Here is a 27,252-nt window from a genome sequence, read left to right as displayed (position 1 = left end):
TATGATTCATGGTGTTTTTAAACTTAAAACCATAGCCTGTAAATTAATGCTGCTATAATAATATTTAGAATAATGTCAAACATAGGCCTATCGGCTTTTGCTGTAAGATATGTGCAATGGAAAGGATTTTATATAACACATCTATTATTCTTATACTGTAAGTGAAAGAATCTGAATAATGAGAGTCGTCTGCTGGTTGCATGGAACAAAAACAGATTTTTGTTTATTAGAAACTGTTTAGTTTAGGCTTTAGGTTTACTCAGTAAATGAATATGGTTTGGTTTGTCATCTCAGACGGTCTGATGTTCATCAGCAGTGACATATACATGATTGTACAGAACACTGTTTCTGTGGTTCTGAGCAAAAGATAGAAATGCAAACCAGCTTCAGATAATCAATACACACACACACACACACACACACACACAGGCCTGCTGAGAGAGCCGGGAAAAGTGCTCATTTCTCCTGCAGAGTGTCAGAAAAGCACAAGAATAGGACAGACAGATGTGTGTGCGGTCATTACAATAGTAACTGTTTTATAATAGTGTTTATCCTGGAATGTTTTCATTTGAATTTCAGTAAAACACAGCATGATCTGTTCCATATTTTCAAGTATTTTAGATGATTAAACTGTTTAACTACAATTTAAATTATATGCATTTTTGACACCCACACAAAACAAAAAATGCATAATTTAAATAGAACTACAATTAATTTTGTTTATATATATATATATATATATATATATATATATATATATATATATATATAGTTTACACACACACACACACACACTAAAGGAATATGTTATTTTGTTATTTTGTTATTATTTTTATTTAGTCCATTTTGAATTATTGGTTATGTTTTATATTTAAGTTTTAATATATGTCTTATTAGTTACATTAAGGCTTTAAAGTCTTATTTTTATTTTGTTTTATTTTTGTAGTGAGATTAATTACAATAATTTAAAAATGTCAAAATAATTCAAATAGTTCCAAATGTAAGTTTTCAACTAATATTTTTTTTTTTTTGTATATGCATTGTTGTCATATATTTATTAAATTAAAAATGTATTTATATGGAATATGCTGTTTAGTTTCAGCCCCAATTATTTTCATTTAGTCCATTTTGGATTATTGGTTATATGTTAAATTTTTATATTAATATCCCCTCCCCCATATGACTTATTAGTAAGCAAGGCTTTATAATGTGGTCTTATTTTTATTTTATTTTATTTATATAGAAAATATCAAAATTCAGAAGCTAAACAAAGTATTCTTACAGAAATACCTCAGATATTTTAGATTACTGTATAGTTTTTTTTAAGTGCATTAGTTCATTTACACACAGATTTGATTATATTCCATTTATTTGGTTTTATGCATATAAGAGGAGGGTTTCAGCGTGAGGTATCAGTGGCGTCGTCCACGCGTGTTTGCTCATCTCTTTCATGGACACAATGAGGTGAACGTGTCAAGGGTTAAAGGTCACGGCGCCTGAAACACAGCAAGCAAAATACAGCCTTTCAGCAACAGAACACGAGACACGATGAAGATATCATGGAGGAATATGCAACAGAGACCACACTGAAGCATTCTTCTGGAGAAAACACGATCATTAAAGCACTTCCATGTTAAACTGCTCACACATGCAAAGCAAGAGCAGTTATTAATTAACCCTGAACACTCAAAACAATCAATATGATCATCAGAGACACTCAACAAACCCTCTCTGCACCAGCACACACACTTTCACACAGACCTCAGTTTAACTCTTTTTTAGGGACCATACATTTTTGTTTTGGGATAAACGTATATAGCCTATAACATAAAAATGTTTTTTTTTTTTCATTGTATTTATTGAGTCCATTTTGGATTTTTGGTTATCCTTTAAATAACTGTAGTGAATTATTTAATTTTAGCCCCCTTTCTTTTTCTTTGCATTGTTTGACATCCTTGTTCCAATGATCAGGTTATTCTGAGAGGTCAAATGTCACGGGTCACCTGATCTCCTGTGACCTTTCAAATCTGCATCCTTAAAATCCCTCAAAAATCTCAATGTAAAATGCGTTTAACAGAGCATTAAACCTGAAATCTTCATTCCCAAAGAATGACCAGAAATATTTTGTCGCAAAACGAGGTCAATATTCTAACAACAAAATTAAGTTAACAACTTTATTTAATCACGTGACAAAAAATAAACGGCTACTCATGTCGTGTGAACGTCAGGAAGAATAAGACCACGGACAAAAGGTAATGTTATGTCAGATATTAACGTCGTGTTGTGTTTCTAAACCCTTTGTAAGCTTACATTAAGTCTTCAAAATAATATAGTTTCAAATGTAATTTTTAAACTAGGCCTATTTAAGGTTCACTAACCAAAATGAGTGTTTGTTTTGAAATTGCTCATCAAAAGAAATCATAACCCTTTTGTAAATGCGACAGAATTTTAAGTCATTTAAAAATTTAAATAGGGAATAAATGATCATCGTGTCAAATTTTAAAATTATGCATGACTAATTTTAGTCTGATTTTTCAGGTTAAAAACAAAAAACGCGAAAATTGTATGAATTAATGCCGCATTCTAAACACAGATCTCTCACTAATGTATTACATTATTCAAAACATTATTGTCATGTGAGATATGAGTCGTGCACACAGATTTACACGCCTGTGGAACTTCGTGACTTCAGTCGAACTTAATTAGAGAATAAAAAAAAATCTCTGAGCACCTGTTAAAGCATTTCATGCACGACAAGATCCGAACAACAGACTCAAACCAACTGCCTTCAGTGTGTGTGTGTGTGTGTGTGTTTTCTGAAAGTCTTGTGACGTGTAAACTCACCACAGATTTTCAAATCTCTTATTTTAACCTTTAAAAAGTGAATTTGTTTAGTTTTGTCGTATAGGTACAGATCTCAAGGCCCCTTGAGAGACAGGACGTGTATTTCAGTTCGTCGCATTAAAATCATCTTCATTTCCAGTAAAATATAATAATGCATAATATTAATAATAGGCCTATAACTAGCTACAATAAAATAACAACAAACTATAAAACAATAATAATACACTTAGATCTGATAGTTATTGTATTGCTTGACATCAGAATTATATTGATATTTTATGTAAATAAAATTCACAGAATGAGAATATTTGCAGCCAACAAAATGACATGACATGCCTCTCGTCTGAACATGTTTCTTAACGCGGTATATTCAAATTAAATTACATTTGAAATCACTGAGAATATCAGAAAACAAACCTCATCTTTGTAAAAGTTAAAAAGTCCAACCAAAAGTGTTTTGTAACAGCAGGTTAACATGTTATGTTCGCCGAGCATAAAGACTGTAAAAAATATTAAAACACTGGTTGAATTTTTCCGTTCGTCTCGAGACTAATTCAGACGGAGCTCGTGGACGTTTCTCTGTAATGTGATGTGCGCCGCGCAGGTTCGGATAAAAGCGCATTTACGAGCAAAAGAAGCGCATTTCAGCCGCGTTCAATGCTGGAGGAAGGTCGGAGACTTACCGAGAGCCGCCGGATCTCTGTACGCGCCCCGAACAGATGCAGCGCAGGACGGTAACGGCAGCATCATGGGGTCCGAGGCGCATTGATTCTGATCAATAGTGCTGCACTTACACAGCAGATGGCCAGAGAGCGACAGAAATGAGGAAAGACAGGGCGAGAAAAAAAAATAAAAAATCACTGTCCCAATCGAAGAGTCACTCGGGCTTCTTCAGCTTTTAGTTTGAAAGAAGAAATGATGCATCATAATAACAAACTGAAGTGTGTTTCATTTACACTCAATCCATTTAGATGAACGCAAGATGAGTTAATCTCATCACATCTGAACGTTCGTACAGTTTTGTTACTGTAAATCTTTATAGCCTACATTATTGTTTTTTTGTTTTTTAAATGCATACATTAATCAGAGTATTTATCGGTTTGATGTTGCAATCAGATGCATATAAAAAAATCTCACAGAAAACAAGAATTGTTTTGCATTTAAAAAATAAAAAAAACTAAACTAAATGGATTTAAATAGTGTCAAATCTTTATTAATCCCCCGGTTTCACAGACAAGGCTTAAACCTAGTCCTAGACTAAAATGTAAATCTGAGCTGTTTCAACTGAAATAAACTTGCACCGACTGATCTTAAAATATAGCAGTGCCGTTGTTTTGTCTCAGGATGCTCACTAGTAATGTTTTTTTCTAAGGCATGTTTTATAAAAAATTACTTAAATGTCCTAATTGAACCATGGCCTAATCCTGGTTTAGTCCCAGCCCTGTCTGTGAAACCAGGTCTTTGACTTTTAACTGTTTTATGTAGTATTGTAGGTGTATGTTGATTTTTAAAATTATATTTGTCTTATTCTGAGAGGCTATTTGGGAATTTTAGGTTTTTCTGCATATATGCCCACTTGACTATTAAGAAAAAAAAAATGTTTATCATCATTATGTCATCTGTTTCCAGCCATTTAATGAAACATATTTGTAATCATTTCTACTCCATTATCTATTTTTTAAGTCAAGTTAAAGTGGCCCACAAAGTGTAAATTAAATTTGCAAATTTTGGCATTTTTCTATATTTATTTATTTATTATTATGATTATTTAGAAAATTAGAAACAATTTATAAAACATGCAACAGTTTTGTCAATGCATAATAGGCATATTTTCTGTTTTCGTGTGTTTTGGTGATTTCACTGTTGTGAATGTTGTAAAAAGTGTTTTTAGGTTCTATAAAAGCCTGTTAAATAGACTAATGTATAATAAAAATACTAACTGTTCTAAATGGAACTAATATCATAAAAATCGCTCTTTTTTTAAGAGTGAACGTTTGTTAATTTGCGGTTGTTGAGTGTAAAGCTGGTAAAGTGCGTTTGGCGTTGGTCTTTTATACGCAAAGAAAACAACGTCCACGTTGGAGACTCTCTCTCTCTCTCTCTTTCAAATATCGATTTTCTTTGACATGAATAAGGGCCTTTTTCAGTCAGTGATTCTTCGCATTATAGGTGGAGCGCGCCAAAGCCAAGCAGCACAAAAGCTCTCGCAGAACATCAGAGCAGGAATCAAGCTCGTGTGTGTCCGTCACTGCATCTCCTGCAGCAGGTATACAGACACTTTTCCTCCAATTTGTGGCAGCTGAAAGGCTCGAGGAGGACACTGGGCCCCCTGCACCTCCTGCTCCTCCTCTGACAGCTGATCAAAAGAAAAATAGGTCACGCTTTTCAGACTTCTGTCGCTCATCCTTAATTACAGTCGCTTTAAACAAAAGCAACATCTGCGCATCCTCCAAACAAAATAGCAACCGGCATTCGAGAAATCTGTTACTTCTGAATCACTGCAAGCCGGATCAGACCATAATGCGCGTAAAAGAAGTTACTGAGCGAGTGGATTGATCGATTTAGACTGAAGAACTCTAACGCGAGAAGGATATGATTTGAGGTTTAAAACAAACACGCAGAGCTTACAAAGTACACTTCTTTTGTTTGTCTAAAAGTCACGCACTGCAAATTTGGATTCTTTTTTAGACATAGAATTTAACGCGGTGTAAAATTGTGTATGGAAACAGAATAAAGCCTTAAAACAACCCTTGCAAAATTTTATAAAAACAAACAAGAGAATGATCGGCTCCTGTTTACAGTGTGTGCATTTATATTTACAGAGCCCAAAATTAATATGCATAATTAATCTTGTAAATATGCATGTAACGCATGTAATGAGGAAGAATTAAATTAATGGTTCATTCGCAGAAAACACGGGAAAAAAGACAACATTTAAACGTATAGTATGTGCAGGTGTTCTGTGTTTAAATTCAATGGAGATAGATAGATAGATAGATAGATAGATAGATAGATAGATAGATAGATAGATAGATAGATAGATAGATAGATAGATAGATAGATAGATAGATAGATAGATAGATATTGATCCATCGAAGTAAAAACAGAAAAAAACAAATAATTAGTAATTTGCTCAATATGCACGACGATGCACAAAATAAAGCCTATAGAATTTCCTTGTTTTTTTTCTTCAAAAAGTACTAATGTGTACACTAAAAGTGTAACTTTAAGGTACTAATATGTGCCCTTTGGGGGTAAATAAGTTACAAAGATGTGCCTTTTACCCCTAGTAGCTTTTAACCTGAGAGTGTACAGTTATATTACAGGATTTTGAATAGACTTGTTCATGTGATTATATTTTTGTGTTGTTTCGTAGAGGATGAACCGGATAAACGATGCGTTTGCAATGACAGCGGAGCGCCCGTCTGACGCGCGATTCCAGATGCAAAGCCAGCGACTCCGAACCGCTTCGTGAAAGCGTCAGCGATTGGCCAGAGGCGCGCTGGCGAGGAACGCGATTGGACCGCTGGCGCGTCAATCAAGGCCAAATCTCCTCCCCTTTCAGCAGGGTCGGGTGCGCGCGGAGCAAGCCCACCCCAAACACCTACAGCTGCCCAAACAGAAGACGCAGGAGGAGTAGAGGGCTCGGACATGGGGAGAAATCAGCACTGGCCCGTCTGATAGAGATCGGTGTTTTTTATTTATTAAAAAAGGAGGAAAAACCCGAGAGGCCTTAGGAGAGCAAGAGAGAGAGAGGACGAAAAAAAGCAAAACAAATACGGAGAGAAACCCATCCCTGGCACAAAGCTGGACATAAATCAATGGACTGAATGAAGACTGCCTATAACGCCTATCGATGCCTGGCCAAGGATTTGGATGCGTACGCCATGAACCCGGAGATGACAATGGACATTGGCAGCCTAAGCCATGAGCAGGACTTGATGAGCAGCCACAGCCCCCATCACAACCGCAATCCGGGGGCTTCCTTGCGGATACACCAGGATCTGACCGTGGCGCCGTCGCGCTCCGCGATGGTCTCCAGCATGGCTTCGATTCTGGACGGCGGCGGCGGCGGCGCAGGAGGAGAGTACCGTCCCGAGCTTTCGCTGCCGCTCCATCACGCCATGAGCATGCCCTGCGACACCTCCCCATCCGGGATGAGCGGCACCTACACCACCCTGACCCCTCTACAGCCCCTGCCGCCGATTTCCACCGTGTCCGACAAATTCCACCATCCGCACCATCACCACCATCACCACCAGCGTTTCTCTGGGAACGTGAGCGGCAGCTTCACCCTCATGCGGGACGAGAGGACTCTACCAGCCATGAACAACCTCTACAGCCCCTACCACAAAGACATGAGCGGGATGGGGCAGAGCTTGTCCCCTCTGGGCAACGGCTTGGGCTCCATCCACAACGCGCAGCAGACGCTCCACAACTACGGCGCGCACAGCCACGATAAGATGCTGAGCTCCAACTTCGACGCGCACACTGCCATGCTGGCCAGAAGTGACCAGCACCTCTCCAGAGGCCTCGGTGGCCCCGCGGCGGGCATGATCCCGCCGCACCTCAACGGGATGCACGGGCATCCGGGCCACCCTCAATCCCACGGGCCCGTGTTGGCTTCCAACCGGGACAGACCGCTCTCCTCCTCCTCCTCCTCCGGAGCGCCGGGCTCCGGCTCGGGGCAGCTGGAAGAGATCAACACCAAGGAAGTGGCGCAGCGCATCACGGCCGAGCTCAAGCGCTACAGCATCCCGCAGGCCATCTTCGCGCAGCGGGTGCTGTGCCGCTCGCAGGGCACGCTCTCCGACCTGCTACGGAACCCCAAACCCTGGAGTAAACTCAAGTCCGGCCGCGAAACGTTTCGCCGCATGTGGAAGTGGTTACAGGAGCCCGAGTTTCAGAGGATGTCGGCCCTTCGGCTTGCAGGTAAGACAAGGTATCTGCTTTTGAACATCTCCTGTGGCGATTTCTAGGCTTTGGCGCGAGCGTTTGTTGTGTACAACGTTTCACTGACTCGCAGACGCGCGGCGCTTTTCTTTTATTTCGAACGTCAGGAGTGAAACAATGTATCGCTCCGCTTACGTTTTTAGTTTTTCCGGTCTTTATTTACTTTTGAAATGTTGCAAGTGCATGCTTTGGAAGAGCCGCTTCGGTCTCTTTTCTCTCTCTCAGTCAAAGAAAAGCTTTCAGAGAGGTGCTGAATAGGGATGTGTTGGTAATTACTGGTCTGTTATTCCCCTCCTGCCCCTCTACATCAGGCGTGTTGCCCCCTCTAGCGATGGGCGGTGCAGGACCCCCTTTTCCTTTGTTCGGATGAAGAAAAAGCAAGACTTGAATTTTGTAGTTTGGCGTGCGAGGTGTCCGAGACGGTGTCTTGTTGTTGAAGAGCATCCTATCAGTGCATTAAAATAAAAGCTTGGTGCATATTGATTTTTAATTTGTAGGGTGATGCACAATTATTCACTGAAATAATGGACAGCTCTGATGCCTCATGCATTGTGCAACACAAGTGAGCGAGCCTGTACATTAACTTCAGCTGAGAAAAACAGACAAACTGTGCATCTCTCCCTTAAAGAACAATGCATTTAAGTGTCAACAAAAGGATCGGAGAAGGAGTGCGTGTTTGAGCTGTTAAATCACATACCAAAACACGAGCATCTTTGTCAAAACATGCCATCATTGATTCTTTGCATATAATGATTCTGTTCAGCTAATGAAATGCACTATGTGATCGGCCACAGAAGGCCATTGTTTTGTCAAGCGAACAAATGCATTTTCTTTCATCAAGAATGCAATTTTAAGCAGAACTGTGCTTTGAGATGTTGGCGTAGGCGCTTTAATGCTGTTTCCCTGCAGGGCTCTGGTCTCACAGATGGCTTTGGGTTGGGGGGAAGGTATTATGTGATCTGCAGGGGAATTGAAAAGAAGAACAGAGGCTGCAGCGGCTCGATGAATTATTGATAGAAATCTCTGCGTGACCCTCAGCTCAACGCACAAAACGTCACCTTGTCTTGGGTTAAACAGGCAGAGATGTGCAGCCCGGCACCTGCCTTTTGTTCGGTGTTTTGGAGGAGAGAGGAGACGCAAATAATGAAGCAAAAATAGGCTGTTAGAGGAGTTGCACGTCATGACATCAGAAATGTCTGACCCAGAGAGAATTGCTGGCCGCTTTGTTTTCATGCATGTAAATGTTGACTCAGAGCTACACTCTTAAAATGAAGGTTTCACAGAGGGTTTTCACAGCGATGCCATAGAAGAGCCGTTTTTGGTTCCTCAAAGAACCGTCTCAAATAGTGTGAAGAACATTTTAAAATTCTAAAGAACATTTAAGATTCCATTGATTTAGAGGTTCTTCATGGAACCATTAATGCCAATAAAGAACCTTTATAGTTTTGAGTTAAATTTGTAACTTCTTGCATATTAATCAGCGTAATATAATGCTAAACAGTTGATAACTGACTTTAGATTAAAATACTTAGAAATTATTTTCATATTAGGGTTACAGTGAGGTCCAAAAATCACCAAAGACAACAGTAAATTTAAACAAAACATTAAAATATTCTATTTAACAATATTTAAACTGCAAATAAATGAAGTTTTGTGGAAAATTTCAAACAAAAAGTAGTTATTTATTTAGGTGACTAATCGAATGTAAGTAAATGAGTGTCGTTCATGTGAGTCTTTGTACAGACGGTCCGATTTCCTCGCATTGATTGAAGACGTTCATGATCTTCAGGTTTTGCACTTTTAGAGTCCAACTTGTCATTAAAGTCATTTAATTAAATGTTGTTTAAATAATGTAGAAAATGTAAAAACAACAAAAAACATTTTTGAACCCCATTATATACTCTCACTTGAAGGTACACGATTTGATGACTTATTGGTCTTCTTTAAGCATAGCGGTGCAGGTGCCTGATGTCACTGGAGAAAACAAGCCTGTCTTTGCACTATTAATTTAGTCAAATCAAACGTGACGTCTGACTGGACCTCATTCCAGTAACACGGCGCAGGCAATCAGCTATCGAGACGAACCTCGGCCTGGGCCGTCCGCCACGGACAAACAACTTTATTAAGTAAATGATCAAAGGGGACAAGCGCTGTTATACGAGTCAGGACAGAGGAGATTGAAAAAGTGCTGCCAGTGCTGGAGAAACACGGGGTCTCAGCCCGTAAATAAGAGCTCTGGAGATGGATAAATATACCTCCAGCCCATGCCAGACTGCATTCGGAGAGACGTCTCTCCTGATTTGGGCTTCTGCAAATGACTATTTTGCTTTCCAATTGAAGAGAGACAGGGAATATATAAAATATCTGAAAGTCTGAGAGCACTTGCATTTTTGTCATTTAATACAGAATGTTTATTTACAAAAGTATATTAACAGAATACCAATTTGAGTGAAAGTTGAAATGAAAAATTAATTGCATTAGTGCATTGGAGCAACAAAACTTGATCATGTTCTCCATCATGAAAGAGCATCTTCAGGAAATCTGACCATCTGTACAAAGAGTCACATGATCGATGACACTCATTTACTGTGACATTTGATCCTTATGTTGCAACAACTCCAATATTTTTTTCATTTTCACATCATTTGCATTTTTTTTTTTTTAAATATCCAGAAAGCGTTTATTTATAGGATTGCATGAAAAAAAGCCCAGATTTTCAATTTGGTCTCAAATAATTGGACACCATTGTAAATTATTATTTAATGCCATATTTGCATGGAAAAATCCAACATTTTCAATGTGGTTTCAAACATCTGAACACTACTGTATATAATCATTTATTTATGCATTTGCATGGGAACAAATTGTACATTTTAGATATTTGGTCACCTTTTTTATTTATTTTCAAGTTTGCATGTCAAAAATCCCAAATATTTGATGTGGTCTGAGACATTTTTACGCCACTGTAAATTATTGTTTATTTGCATGTTTGCATAAAAAACCCCTGAATTTTCAATGTGGTCTTAGACATTTGGGCACCACTGTATATTATATAGTAATGGTTGACCGATATGGTTCTTTAATGGCAAATGCAATACCGATATCTACAGAAGAGGTTGGTCGATAAAGCTGATTTACATAACCGATAATAGTATTTTAACTATTTAAATCACTATGAAACTATACATTTTTCTTACATATGAAATTCTCTTAAACATTATGAGTTTTGTAGTGCTTAGTAGACCCCAAATGACCTGGCCGATATATCGGCAAGTGACTGGTTAGAATATCCAGTTGGAATATGTATACTGTCACAATGAGGTTGCGTCAGATGTATGAATTTGTAAGATTTGAATATAAAGTGAAAGCAAAGATGCAAAGCAAAGGCTATATAATCAGCAATATTTTGAATGCTGGGCCAATCGGGCATCATTGTTGTTAGTGTGTTGTTTTCTGGACTTCTCAAAGGGCAGAACCAGGACAAAGAGATCAAAATCCCAGGCCAGCGCTGCTGTTTATTTTCGTCCTGTCGTTCAGTAATGTGTGCTAGTTATGTCACTTTCTCAAACAAATATGTGTTGCTGAACGATGGCGGATCGATGCGGGTAATCTCTTAAAGATTAAAAGGGCATTAATGCTGGCAACAATAACATAAACGTGTGCACCCAGTTCGCATTGATCTGGAACCCGATCCGGACTTGTTCCAGTAAAGCTGACGCTGGAAGAACGTTCCCAGCAAGCCGACTGACTCTGTGCTAAAAAGACTCCTGGCGGGCTATTCTGAGCCGTGCTTGTTTAAAAGGATCATTAAAGCTGATGAAGCCACCCGGATGAGACGCGAAATCAACGCATAACCGAGCGTAGATGTTTTCCAGAGGATGTTTAATCACTCTGGCTCTGTGTGGAGGAGGCCGGCGTTAAAACGATGCGCCCGGTGACCTTCACACAAAGACCGGGGCGACGCGCCTCGTGGCTCCAGAGAGGACGGCGTCTGATAATTATAATGGCTTTGCGGTGCTTTGAGGGACCTTTTAGTGATGAGATTCTCTTCTCAACCCAATAAGTGTGTAACACGGGCCAAGAGAGTGAAATAATCCCGGCAGAAATATGATTGGGCCCGACTGGTTTATCAGATACTCTTGTTATTGTGGTCAAGCTGCTTTTGATACAGAAAGCAGACTAATCCAATCTCATGGAAGATGTCTTAACATTATTTTATGAAGAAAGAAAAAAAACACAGCATTGCCCGTTGTATTATTACGATTATGCAGTAACACTTTACAATAAGGTTTCATTAGTTAACATGAACTAATAATGAACAATACTTCAATTGCACTTAATTTCAACATTTACAAATACTTTTTTAAAAATCTGTGAACTAACAAAAAAAATTATTTTTATTAACTAACATTAAGAAAGAGTAATAAATGTTGTTAAAGATGATTGCTCACTGTGTGACCTTATTGCGAAGTGTTACCGATTGCTTTCTTTAATATTTTAGACAAAGTAAATTCATTTAAATTTAATCATGATAATTTAGTACTGAAATTTCAGTTAGAGGCCTTTGAATATGCTTAAATGTGGTTGACAAACTCACACGCATCTGTGTTTCACTTATATATTCCAGAGACACATTGATATGGTTTCATGTTTATATATATATATATATATGTATGTATTTTACTCATCTATAGCTGTCTGAACAGTTCAGATATTTAAAAAAAAAAAAAGCTGTAAGATAAACTGTATAGTGGGATCTAAAAATCAGAAAATTATTTCAACATTTGTCATTGCAAATGATACCAGCATAGTAATTTTTAATGAAAAGTTGAAAATGCTTGGGAAAAAGCTCAGAACTGCTTTGTTTTAAAATGTTCAAAATCCTAAAACTGTATTTCCATGTTTAAATCCCAGATGTTTCTGACTTGTGCGTCTCACAGTAGGTATTTTCCAGCAGATTTCTGAAGCGTGCGTTCATGCAGTAGCAGGTTGTTTTTTTTAGTTTTGAGGTGAAGTGATGTGATTATCTCTGTGTCAGGCTGAAATGTCTTGTGATTGGGAGATCGCCGTCAGCAACGGCCTGAGCAAAGGGCAAAGTTTTTGGTCTCTCAGCCCCACAAAACGGCCCGTGATGCTGCTGTCGGTAAACGAACAGTGAGCCAAAACATGTTTTTATGGAGCGAGTCTTTGGGGGATTCATTTGTCTGTCAGTTTTTCTTTTTATTTGGGTTTTTTTCTTGCGTTCCAGCAGTTTTCATGTTGATGATCCGTAGATGAATGATGTAAATGAACTTGTGTGGGCAGAATGATAAAGTTTATTTAATTTAAAACATGTAAAAGTTTTTTTTCTTCAGTTTATACACCGTCATGTCTCTTACTCTGCTGTGGCCTGCTGAAAAGAATAGGCAACTTTTAACTTCAGCTATGAGGAAAGAGAAAGGTTCATGTTTGCTTTTCTAGAAGCTGATAAGAGTTTACGTAATAAAACATGGCCATTTATTTACAGTTGGGTCTTATGTTCTTTTAAATAGAGCTTTTGTTAGAGAAATAGATAACAAATTCTGCCATCATTTATTCACCTACATGTCGTTCCAAACCCTTTTTATTAATTTGTTCATTTATGTTTATTCATTTGGCAGGTCATTGCATTGCATTCCTTAGGAATGTAACCCATGACTTTGGCGTTGCAAAAATACTTGCAAAATAATACTAATAATAAAAACTTTAGGAATATATTCCTTTTAATGCAAAAAGAGAAATCCTGCATCTTTATGCCACCCTTTTGCATACAACAGTTCATGGTCATGTCTTTCAAGCTCCAGAAAACCATACTGTAAAACATTAATATGCCGTAGTACGAATTAATGATATGATTTAGTGTTCTTTTTATTGTTGGAGCTGCTAAATGGAGACAGTAGCTAAATGTTTTAAATGTGTCTTTTTGTATGGAAATAAGCTGCATGAATATCTGTTTTATCTTTTAAGGATGGAAAAAGTCTTTGGGTTTGGATCAACTCTTTTGAAGAGATTTTTAACAGAGTTAAGCCAAATCCAGCCATATATTTCTCACCATGCAAATAGCCACAGAAGCTGGAATTGCATTAAACACAAACAAACATGGGTTTGGATCTGCATGAAGGTTGTATGAAGGATGACAGAGTTTTTAGTTTAGGATGTGATGCAATTCAGATTTGTGTACTTTTAAGACGGGTTGCTTCTTGCCAAACAAAGATACGGATAACAAAAATACCTAAGTAATCAGTGTTGCTTATTTACCTGTGGCACTTTTGTGCATTTGTAAGCATTCAGTGTGTTTGTGAAGCTGATTGGATCATTGACTGATGTTGTTGACGAGTGTTACTCATCAGCATTGTTTCAACACACCGTTTGTGAACGTTCTGATTGGCTCTATCAGTGTGCTGATGTTTCTGTCCTTTGTACCGCTGATGTCATCATTTCAGACCCAGATGAACTCTGACCTTTTATTCACTTGATCCGAGAACATTTGTTCTGTTCCTCATGGAGATCAAGAGATACAGTGACCCTGAAAGTATCTGTACAATTGTGTCTCACTTAAGGATACTTCAGGCAAAAGCACTGTTTTTGTTTCATGCATTGGTCAAGATTTTGGGCTGTTTTTCTTCCATGAAACGTCTTTCAGACAATTGGAAAGAAAACATCCAAAATACACATTTCAAAAAAATTCATTTTATTACACTTTACCTATTTGCGTCTGTAGATTTCAGTTTCAGTACGTATGTTAAAAGTTTTTTCTCCACTTCAGCAGAACTTGCATGCACCAAACTTTGCAGTTTTATTCCTCTCTATATTCTGAAGATTTTTACTGAGGGGTTTGTTTTTATATCATTCACACTGATTTCTATAACATTTTATTCCTAAAAACATGGCAAAAATCCATATTTTTAAAGGCTTAGAGTTTCTGTCTCCACTTCAGCAGAACTTACATGCACCAAACTTTGCAGTTTTATTCCTCTCTATATTCTGAAGATTTGTACTGAGGGGTTTGTTCATATATCATTTGCTTTGATTTCTGTAACATTTTATTCTTAAAAACATGGACAATTTTTTTTTTCTGACTGTTGACAGTATTTTCTGATTTCTTGAGTGAAAAAAGGAGATATCCAAAATTCCCTCTATAAAAACCTTCACCTCTAATGTATCAGCAAAATAAAACAAGAATGTTGTACCTGGCTTTATCCAATGTTCTGAATAATTTTCTGGAATTTCATGCAAATGATTGCATATTTAATTACATAAGGCTTCTCTTGCATATTTGAACATGTCAAAAACTTGTACTACAAAACAATTGTCTTAATGTACTGTGATTAATCAACTGGGGAAGTATGTATTATCTATTTGTTAGAATTTTTACCCTATTGCCTTAAAATTGTCTGAATGTCACTGCATTAGATATCAAATATCACAGCAAGTGTTGTTTATTTGTTAAGAAAGATACACAAACACTAAACAGTAACAGTATACACAAACAGTATAGTTTTAAATGATAGAACTATTTCCAAATAATCACCAAAAAACACCAGTTGATATAAAGACATTCATTGCAGAAAAGATCCTGCAGTATTTCAGACATGCACATACTTGATATCTAAATGTGATGCATTTGAACAAATAATTTTGGGGTTATGAATTTAGTTCTGGCTCAAGCAAGATGATCCACTGCAGAGAAGAGAACACATGACTCTGTCTCTCTCTCAGTTTCTCTTTCCTTCCCCTCCTCCATCTCTCGGCGAGGTGTCCGGCCTACACATTAAGGATATCCGCACATGCACAGAATGACACAGCTAAGTGCAAGACTACAGCATAATGCATTTAGCAAGTCCTCTCGCTCTAACACACACTCACACACACAGGCCACTTCCAGAAGAGCGTATGCTTAGAAAATGGTTGATGTTGAGATCGGAAGCATTTGAGCGGCCCGGCGTTCGCATGAGAGATCGCACGGCTGTGAGAGTATGAAACACTAGCCGAATTAAAAAAAGAATGATTTTCTCTCATCTGTTATGGGGAGGTTTCAGCGAACAAGTGAAAACATCATTACTGATCGTGTTTTGTGGCGAAATATTGATCCGATGTCACCCCCCCCACCCGCCCCTGGCTCTCATTCTCTCGCTTTCTTTGAACTGTATCTCTTGCTTTTTCTCCCTCATGTAAATCTGATGACTTTAAGATGCATGTGACTGGACATTTAAAGATTATGGCATTACAAGTGCTTTAGCTAGCAAAATTGAGTAGGGAATGTTTTATTTAAACTAGTTTTAGTCATTTGCATTTACTTGTTTTAGACGAGCAAACTTTGACTTATAATTAGTGATAGAGCAATATTAACCAGGCTGATTAATTGACTTATTTTCATTTTTTATTTCATTAGATTATTGATTCTATTAATTCTATTTAGGCTACATGTCATATCAGTGTTGTTACAGCATAGCATATACAGCAACATAGTATATTTGAGATGCTATTATCATTTTATTAATATTTTAATTGTTTTCATTTAGTTTTTATTTTTATGTTTGTTTTCCTTTTGTTTTTCCTTAAAGTTTTAGTAATGTTATTTTTGTGTTAAGTTTTATGTTTATTTTATTTTTTATTTTTCAGTGAATGTTTATTTCAAGTAACAAAATTGCTTTAATGGTTTAATTTTAGTTAACTATAATAACCCTGATATATAAAATCTACTGACAGTCTAATTCAATACATTTTATGTAAATATTGTAAAGTAAGTGTTTAAATCGCTCTAGATATCTGCACCCATTTTGGCTGATCACTAATTCTCAGTTTTGATTTGTCTTGCATTTTTAAGATCATACGAAGCATCAGATCTCAAGGTTTTCTGCTTCTGTCTTCAGAAACGAGCTTCAGCTGCATCTGCATGTATAATTCAGTAGTGATCAGACAGCGGTTTGTTTTTGTGAAGTCATGGACATAATGTACCGAGAGAACTGGCAGAGTAAAACTACTGCGTCTGATGTGAAGACTGCAGTCAACATGAAATTTACCTTAATGCATGTTCATGGTTTTATAGGGAATGATTCATCGGTGCATCTTATTGCAGTAAAATGTAATGGTTTGCTCTAACTCTGAAAAGACGTTCCTTATCCGCTGACGTCATGTAGGCCGTGTGGGCTGTTGCTTAATGTTAATGTTTGATGTGTTTTGCATTTGTTTTTGTTGTGCTTTTTTTTTTTTTTTTTTTTTTTTTTTAGGTGATAGAAAATAATGTGCAGAGAAATGGAGTCGGAGTTAGGCACATTAAACAGAGATGTAAAAATGTGGCACTGATTTTTGATTATGTGAATATATAAAGTGAAAATGAATACATTTAAAGGTCTAAAAATCCTTCAGGAATGATAATGGAATATGGATTCAGTCCTAAAATGACAAATAAGATTTACTGTGTTTATCAGTATACAATATATTGATATGTATTATAATAACAAATAATAATTGTTAAAAATTCACACTTTTTTTTTTGTTTGTTTGTTTTATGAAAAAAATTTTTGGCTAATGCCAATAGCCTTGATATGGCCATATACCATCTAATACATATACATATACATATGCACATATGTATAATATTGCAGATGCTTTTATCCAAAGCGACTTACAAATGAGGACAAATTAATTTATTCTCTAAATTTCTGAAGATCTTAGACAGCACTTTTTTTTTTTACGGTTTTGCTTCCAAATTATGATACATATTCCATTAGCAATCCTTTGCACAGTTATAGTTTATTTATTACTGTTTTTGTTGTTTTTTCAATGCATTTCCATGCATTTTGCTTGATGTTTTTCATAACAAACAGAAATTACATTTTTAATTTTTTCTCCCCAAATTTCAGTCCATCCAGTTGAATTGAAAATAATTTGAGTAAATTTGTATTTGATTTATGTTGTAGTGTTTCCAAATTTTTCCATTAACCATCAGTAGCATTCCTTTAGGATTTTTCTATACTTCAAATTAAATTATATAGGCTGATGAAACCGGCTGGTCTTTGGGTTCCTCGTTAATTACTGAAGGTGTAAGCTGATGCTCAATACAGGCAAGAACTGATCGATTTCATATGGCCGGGTCTTTCAAGGCATCGCGGAAAGCGTTCGGATCCGAGCGAACGACGCCGATGTGGTTAGGACCGTTCCACTGGACGTTTCCTCTCACACACATTGATTTACATTTGCCAGCGAGGAAAGATAAACCAGAGGTGTGAGACCTGCTTTTACCCGTTTGATGAAAGGCCAGGGAAACCTGAGGTATTGATCGGATTGATTGAACTCTACCCCTTTTAGAAAAGCCCAAAGTTGACACCCCTCTCCCACCACGGGAATGGTAAATCCTTTTGAATAATATAATTGCTTTTTTGATCGCACTGTAAAGCGCCATGAGAGCCCGTCCTGATGGAGTCAGTGTTGCGTGGATGCCCATTGACGGCTGAGATTGCGTCTCCGTGTGAGTGTGTGTGTGTGTGTGTGAGTGATTCTTTCGGCCGCAGTAAGCAGAATACCAAATGATGACGGGGAAATTCACTGCTCCACAAAAGCTGCAGTCTGGAGCTTTTATCCAGAGCAGCACTGAACAGAAAGCCATCAGGGCCTCATAAAGAGAGCTCGGTTTAGGAAGTAAACATTGATCCTTTATTTTACTAGAGCGAACAAAAGGAGAAAGTACAGCTGCCTCGTGCACAACAAAGACAACTGACCCAGCTCACAAAAGAGAAGAGTGTTATGAAAATGTTACATCTGAATGTTTAAAATGTCCAGTTTTTTTAAATGTTTCAAAATGTGTTTTCTTGATTATGCAAATGTTCCATATTTCATTCTATTAGCTGGAAACTTTAAGGGAATGTTACATTTGAATGTTCTCTAAACTTCCTGAAACAAGTAATTACATTTAAAAAATGTTAATTGAACATCCAACAAAAACGTTTAAAAACATTCTTTGAATGCTTTTGCATTCTAGGAATGGTTTGTGCTAACATTTCGAGAAAATTATTATTAAAATGATTTTTATTATGTATTATAGGAAAATGTTTTTCTAAATGTTCTCTGAACATTCAAAATGTCTTTTTTTAAAAACATATTTTTGATTATGCGAACATTGAGGTAACATTCCATTTGAACCTTTTGCAAACATTATGGGATTAATGAAATGTTTGTGCTAACATTTTCAGAAAATGATCAAATATGTTTTAAGAACGTTTTGCATTGTTACGAAAACGTTATTTGTGAAATGTGCAAAATGTCAATTTTTTGTTTTCTTGGTTATGCGAACGTTGAGGGAACATTCCATTTTATTTTGTAATATTATGAAAATTTTACTTTTGAATAATCTCTGAACATTTAGTTATATTTAAAAAAATATTAGTCAAACGTCCAACTGAAACGTAAAAAAAATTCAGTGAACTGTGTGTAATGTTTTTGTGCTGACATATTCTGAGAATGTTCTGCTAATATTCCTATTAAGCTATGAAAATATGAACATTTTCTCGGTTATGCAAATACTGAGGAATGTTTCAATTTATCATTTTGCAAAAATTATGGTAATATTTATTTTGAATGTTCTCTTAACGTTACATAAGCATAAAATTAGTTGCATTTAAAAAATATTAGTTAAACATCCAATGTAAATGCTTCAGAAATTTTTTTTCTAATATTTTAAGAAAATTATTAAATGTGTTCTAAGAATGTTTTGCTAATGTTCACATTAAGTTATGAAGACTTTATTTCTGAATGTTCCAACCATTTTAGTTACATTTTAAAAATGTTAGTCAAACATCCAACTGAAATGTTTCAGAAATAAAATGTTAGCACAAAAGCACTATTGATTATTGAGAACATTAGTCTACTAATGTTACTGGAGGAACGTTTACTCATAACTTTGAGAGAACCTTTCCAGAACGTTCCCTGTTAGCTGGGGGAAATATTCCCTAAATTCAGATGATTCAGCATTTAGGATATTAGGTGAAGGGAATGCTTATAGATTTTTTCCTATCATAAATTGAAACCAGTCCTAAAGGATAGAAATCCTATATTAATTAGAGAATCATTTGACTGCTGATAGAATCTTGTATCATTATCCTAAAGCATCCTAATCCTAAACAGGATTTTACGGAAGAAAAAGGGTTCAGTTTATCCAGTAGGATCTTATTTGCTTCTTATAGGATTTTTATTGACCTCATTATAGGATCCTTTAGGATTTGCTACAAATTATGAATTCCAATTCCTCGAATTCTGTATGTATTCCTTCAGGATTTTTCGGACTAAATCCCAATGTTAGATTCCAAAATTGCTTTCTATTTATGAGAATGAACATGCATTAGTCCGATAATCCTGCAGTTATTATGGATTTGGGCCTAGTAATGGTGTATAACCAGCAGAAATGATGGCACACCTTTGGAAAATGCTAAAGATTGAGACCCTGCAACTAAATTTAGTAAGATTTTGTGCGTTTTGCAGATGAAACGGCTGATGTTTTGACAGAGGAGCATCAGTAATATGGAGGCTTTGAGTGGAATGGCGCTCACTGCTCGTGTTACTGTGGGTCTGATGGGTGAACAGCGCCATCAACTGCTGATCAAACACGCTGCACATCAACTCTGTGTGTCTGTGCTGGACTCGCATGATTTCAACACAAGCTGACATCTTAAACATCAAAATTATATGCATCGGCGATTGTCTAGATGATGATGTGCCTCTGTGGCAACAGATGATTCTTACAATAATGCATCATTCCATTTAGCTGCATAACAAATGAATTAGTCAGAATCGTAGTAAGTAATCTGTGGCGGTAGTCTTATTAGATGTTTGCATTTTCTGATGAAAATGTGATTGGTGCTTGCACAAAAGAGCCTATCTTGTAGCACAAATAATGTTGGATAAGTATGACCAATAGTGATGCCTGACTAAAGCAAACACCTCTAATTAACATTTTTGTGTGTAAACTTGCTTTGGAACAAATACTGTAATCATATACTGTATATTGTAATATATTTGAATGTATTTTGTTTTATGTGTAACTAAATGTGCTGCCTATCTTGGCCAGGACCCTCTTGTAAATTGAAATGGTTTTTAATTCCTGGTTAAATGAAGGTTTAATAATAATAATATTAAATGGAATTAAATTGGCAAATTAAATTTTCTAAAACGTTTCAGTTGGACATTTATTTAATGTTTTTTGAATGCTATGACTAGTTGTTTTCAGAGCATTATCAGAGAACATTTGTTTAAAGTATATTCTTTAATAATGTTATTTATAGGGCCTACATTGTTCACAGAACGTTTTTTTCTGAAATGATTTAGTCGAACATTCATGTAACTTTTTTGTTGTTGTTACTTGTTTCAGAACATTTAGAAACATTTGTTTGAAGTTGTTTGTTCTTTAATAATGTTATTTATACATCGTTTACAGAATGTTTTTTGCTGAAATGTTTTAGTTGGGCATTCATCTAATGTTTTTAAAATGTTATTACTTCTTGTTTAAATTACAAACAAATGTTCTTCCAGTAACATTAATAGAACGTTTGTTCAAAGTCCATAATAACATTTATTTATGTTCTCAAAACGTTCAGAAGTAACATTTCTGTAATGTTTGCAAAATGATCAAATGGAATGTTCCCTTAAAGTTTACAAACAACATTTTAAAAATCGGATGTTTCAAACGTTCAAAGAACTAAATGTTTTCATAACTTAAGAATGTTGATGAAACGTTCTTAGAACATATTGTTCCAAGCTGGGACGGCCGATGGACTGCATTCCTCATTCATTTTTACACGCATAGCTATGTGTGGGTGTGGGTCTGTGTACATTTTTTGTGTAAAAAAATACATAATGAGAAGTTTAGTCCTTCGTGCTGTCAAACAATAAAAGCTTTTGTTTACATAATATATGTGTGTGTACTTTATATATTTATTATGAAGACACACATACAGCATATATTTTGAAAATATTTACATGTATTTACATGTAAATATTTATATTGAATTGTATTTATATTTATAACCGTGATTGAATGATAGGGGAGGAGATATTTATTCATAGAAATATTGTAAAGCGTGATATTACGATGCCATATTGAGATAAAGGTTTAAAAATAAAAATGTTGCCACATTCAGATAAAGATTTTAAAATGCAGGCTAAGTAACACTAATTAAACAAGTATATGTTCAGCTAATTGCCAGCCTCTTACACGTGTGCTTCTCGTAAACAATTAGTCAATATGCATATAAACAGCCTTTTAATTAACAGAGTAGAATAATCATGACTGATAGTAAGATATGCAAACGTGTAAATATGCAAAAATTGGAACTCAAGAACAGCTGTTGCTTCTGAAAACAAGGATATAATCAAAGGAAAATTTGGAGATGCATAACCTCCAAAACCAAAGGTGATACGTGAAATGTTTACGTTCTGAGGCAGATTGCCGGCAACAGCTATTTTTTGATAGTATGTGGCTTGGTCTTAGTGACTTAGGACTCCTCTTCACTGCTCCTAACATTTCACAGATTTAGGAGTTACTTTTAGCGCTAAAGCACTTTGTGAAATACTCTAAGAGCAAACATTTAGGAGTAGGCTACAAAATTTAGGACCGACACACCCATTATTTTTAAGATTTTCTCCTAAATTGGCAAGTTATGAGCTACTTTTAGCCTTTAAGATGTTTTGTGAATACGGGCCCTGGACTTTAATGGGTTAATGGAAGTTGAGAATAAAGCACTGAATGAGTTTTAGATCCCTAAACACTCACTTCTGCGTTTCTGCTGCCATTGTTTCTGCATCAATTATACATGCAAAGTGTGGAAAACTGCTGTGCATTTGTCTTTATCAAATATTTAGTTTAAGCGTGCTGTGATAGGGGCCGGCGAGGGCTTTGTCGTTTTTACGCATGCGAGTCTCTTGGACGTCTGTCTGCAGCGCTCAGCAACTTCTTCTGCCTGAGTGCAAGAGCTGCGCTTTCTCACACTCCTTACACTTGGCCTGCTGCCGCCTTAATTTTATGACAAATTGGTCTGCGCTGCGTGTGCGTGTGTGTGAAAGAGAAAGCAAGTCTGGTAATGAGGGTGTGAATGCAGCAGAAATGAAAACACACACACACACTGTGTAAAACCACACTGGCGTGTGTGTCTGCCTTTATTTACACCGTCGTTTCCTCTTACATAATAGTTTTGTACTCAATTGAGCTCTTAACCTGATTTCTATTGATCTGGCCCAGGCTCAGTTGTGCATACTTAATTCGGAGAAGTAATCAAATCAAATCTTGACACACACACACACACACACACACACACACGTGTAGTCCTGGTAGAAACAGTAGCGTTTATGTTGTTTGCAGATGAAAATATGTTTTAGTTCATTATTAGTGCTGATATGTATTTTGAGTTGTTGCATGTGATTCTTCAGTGCAGATTTGTGGCAGAAGTGATGTGATTATGGTCGAGCATTCAGGATTTTTATTCATCTTTGGATAAAATGGAAATTAAAAAATAATTTAATAGATGTTACATTTATTTTAAAAAAAAAACTATTCAAATATATATTTAAATACATTTAAATATATATATTTTAAAATATATATTTAAAATATTTTAATATAAAAGTAAATATATTTAAATAATTTGTGATTTTATGGATTGAACTTAATTTTTTTAAATAAACAAAAATGATTTAAAATAAAAATTCAAATACTAAAATTAAGTACTAAAATCTGTTTAGTACCTTTTTTATAATATACTGACAACCACCATAATAAATACAAAATAAAAAAGAGAAGGAGTAGCTTTTCCACAAGTCTATGAACGTATTTATATATAGAAGGTGCACAAAACACCATCATGGCAACACACACAACCCTAAAATAATGCAATAAACATTTAACAACACAAGATGTAACAAAACTCTAATTTACATAGATAATTATAAAAAAACTAAAAAGAAACGTAATTATGAAAAAATATCACAAAGGAAATTTCTGATTTTTCACTGTAAATTATAAAAGTATTTTACAGTAAAATAGCATGAAATGTCCCATTAGATTATACATTCTTTTACTTACTGTTGGTTAACTTACTGTTTACCTATTTTTAGAGATGTATTTAATTAATTCAGATCTGATAAAGACTTTTGTTGGACTGTAAGACAAAAATATTTGTCTTTTTTAAAGGTGAATGATTTCTAGACACACCTGAGTTGTGAGTTGGACAGTCTGCTGTTATATTTATAGTTTTTCATCATAGTTTTCTTGTCTTCTCGATGTGTTTTGCGTGAAATCTATGTGAAGTGCTTCAGCTTTAGCAGCGTTTACCGAGATCAGCAACAAACTCACACACAGGTCAGCAAAATCCACAATCATTAAAACTGTAGAAACACTTTCATGCACATTAATAAGAAATTCTGCCCTGAGGCCGTGATGAACTGTATCCTACAGATATACTGTAAGCAAAGCTGTTTTAAATTGATTGACTTCTTTAGCTATACTGTAAAGTGCTTTGCAAAATTATAAACCACCACAAATTATAAAGCCAGATGCTACACATAAGTCATGTTTTAATTGCTGGACGGTTTGTGTATTTACCATCGAGTCTGTGTCTAGAATGAAATACTAGCAGAGCACTTACTGTATAATTATTGTGCACTATATGTGCCTGTTATTTATAGAAACAGCATGTGAAACAGTATAAGAGATAATGACATGAGTGGTATGCATTTATTTTAGAAATCCATTATATTTAAGATAATTTGTTTTGCATTTTAATTCAGTTTTGTGCAAAAAAATAAAATAAAAAAAGTTTTAGTTGTCTATTTAAAGTGTCAAACAAGTCATTTTAATTCATAATTTTTAATGCATCATTTTTATTTTATTTTATTGCATTTTAATGAGTGTCAAGGAAGAGATCTCTGGTTAATTTGTTGTTTTTAATGCATAAATTTCAATGCGTCAATTTATTTTATTTTATTGTCTTGCACTTTAATTCAGTTTTGTGTAAAAAAACAAACAAAAGAAACATTTAACCGTCTAATTAAAGACGTGTCAAGGAAGAGATCTGATTAATTTATCATTTTATTTCATATTTATTTAATTTTTTGTCTTTTTTTTTTAAATTGGTGCAATCATTTCTGCTTGTCAAATGTTAAAATTGGGCCCAAACACACATTAACTGCAGATTAACAAATAAATAACAGAATAATGCATGTTTATTCTCGTATCTTGAGAGCAATTTTGTTTCATAATGACAAATATAAAGCAGCTGCATTAGAATTTAGTTAAAATATTATATCCTGAAGGAATAAGTACAGGATTCAAGGAATTAGAAATGCAAGATAAAATTGAATGGATTGCATTGTGGGATATGCTTTGTGTGCTTTTGTATACTGTACATTTTGCCAAATGTTGCCGGTCATTCGTATCTATCAAGTTTTACATACTGCAGAAAGAGTGCTAGTGTGTACTGTATGTAATCCCTCGCCCCTCTCTCTCTCTCTATCTGTTGATTTGTTGATACTGTCGGTGTAGATCAGACTGGTTCTCGCTCTGGTTTATCTGGTAATTATCAGGTGATCATGTGTTTTTGGTCTCTGGAGTCTATCGTGATAAAAGACCCTAAAAATAAAGCCAGCAGCTCCGGGTGAACAGGAGTGAATTACTCTGGGAATCGTGGTGGTCGCAGAAGCAATTACCTGGAGAGGATCTTTAGCTTCCTCAAATCATCTACAGCTTTCCTGTGAGACGCACTGATCACAGAGCAGATGTTACGCTGTTCGAGTCCTGATTTCTGAACGAGAATCTGTTAAAACGCATCTCGGGAGGTTTGTTCTAATGCAGTGTCGTTATACTTTACTAAAAACTAAACTAAAACTATTAAAAAAATATGAATTTTAGATGAAAACCTTAAACATTTGAAATATTTTGGAAACTCTCTGAAATAAAATAAGTTTAAGAACTAACATTGCTAAAGCAAAAACTGAAATAAAAGTAAATTAAAGCTAAAAATAATGACAAATGCACATACAATACTGAAATAAAAAATAAACACAAGCTAAGTATAAATATTTAAAAAAACAAAAAAACTAATTCAAATTACAAAAACAAATAACAAAATGACAAACTGAAATTAAAACTAATAAAAATGACTTAAGTACATAACAAAATTAAAATAAAATAAAATAAATTAAAGCTAAATAGAAATAAAAAAAACAATAAAAATGACAAAAGCAAATAACAAAATGATTAAAACTGAGATAAAAATAAATTCAAGATAAATAGAAATAAAACTAAAAATATAAATGAAATATAAACCTAACAAAAATGATACTTTTTTGCACATAAAGTAACTAAAACTAAAAATGATATAAAATTTAAATTTAAGCTAGAAATCTTAAAAAATAAACAAAAGTTACAAAAGCACATATCACAATTACTAAGCCTGAAAATGACATAAAATAACTTTTTAAAAATGACAAAAACTAATAAAAATGACAAAAGCACATAACAAAATTACTAAAACTAAAAGTAAATTAAAGCTAAATAGAAATAAAAAAAAGAAAAGAAAAACAACAAAAGCACGTTAAAAAAATACTAAAACTTAAAATGAAAATGTAAAAAAAAAATTCTATTTCAAAATACAATATAACAACACTAGTAATAATCATAAATAACAGTCTAATTGTTTTGGTATTTTCTCTTTTATGTTATTCTAATCTGATAACACAAAGGTTGTAGGTTGGAACCCTGCATTAAGTGTTTGCTAAATGCATGAATATAAGTGTGATTGATTCTAACGTGTTTCTCCTCTGTCTTTTGTGTCTCCTTTCTAACAAACGAAACCCCCGAAGCGTGCAAAAGAAAAGAGCAGGACCCGAGCAAAGACAGAAGCAATACACCAAAGAAATCGCGGCTGGTTTTCACAGACCTGCAGCGGCGAACACTTCTGGCCATCTTTAAGGAGAACAAGCGTCCGTCCAAAGAGATGCAGCTGACCATCTCGCAGCAGCTGGGTCTGGAACTGAACACTGTCAGCAACTTCTTCATGAACGCCCGCAGACGCAGCCTGGACAAATGGCTGGACGAGGGGAGTCCGGGCAACACGTCGTCCACCTCCAGCACTTGTACCAAAGCGTGATCCCGCACGGGGGATGGCGGTCAGTTTTTTTTAAGAGGAGAAAATCATTCCGAAGGGCAACGAGAGGAGAGAAGCTGCTTACCGGCTCGAGTCGCAGTCAAAAACACACCGATCTGTTCATCCAAAGAGCTAAACGTCAGGAAAAACGCTGAAGAGAAAACCAAAGGGTCTGCATTTCACATCTGCATTCACTTGAATTAGCTTTGCTTTTCATTTCCTGAAGTGTGTGTGTGTGGAGATACTTTAAGCTATAGGGATGAATCTCACAAAAACACATCCAAGTCACATTTCATGCAATATTTTA

At 35.5% G+C, this 27,252-nt stretch overlaps 1 protein-coding gene across 3 annotated transcripts; it reads left to right on the top strand.

Annotated features, from left to right (window-relative positions):
* The first annotated feature begins 2,149 nt into the window (after positions 1-2,149).
* Positions 2,150-27,252, top strand: onecut2 (one cut homeobox 2). 3 transcript variants are annotated; one of them, XM_058758830.1, is made up of 3 exons: positions 2,150-2,252; positions 6,221-7,776; positions 26,662-27,252. In XM_058758830.1, exons 2-3 carry the CDS (start codon positions 6,675-6,677, stop codon positions 26,946-26,948), a joined length of 1,389 nt encoding a protein of 462 aa, XP_058614813.1. In that variant the 5' UTR covers positions 2,150-2,252; positions 6,221-6,674; the 3' UTR covers positions 26,949-27,252. The 3 variants fall into 3 exon arrangements, with proteins under 3 accessions (XP_058614813.1, XP_058614815.1, XP_058614814.1); XM_058758832.1 differs by having other exon boundaries at positions 6,221-7,786; positions 26,662-26,904; XM_058758831.1 differs by lacking the exon at positions 2,150-2,252 and adding an exon at positions 5,003-5,110.

This window comes from Onychostoma macrolepis, chromosome 21 (assembly GCF_012432095.1).
Source record: "Onychostoma macrolepis isolate SWU-2019 chromosome 21, ASM1243209v1, whole genome shotgun sequence".
NCBI lineage: Eukaryota > Metazoa > Chordata > Actinopteri > Cypriniformes > Cyprinidae > Onychostoma > Onychostoma macrolepis.
Note: the sequence above shows the minus strand (reverse complement) of the source record. Positions and strands in the feature narration are given on the sequence as shown.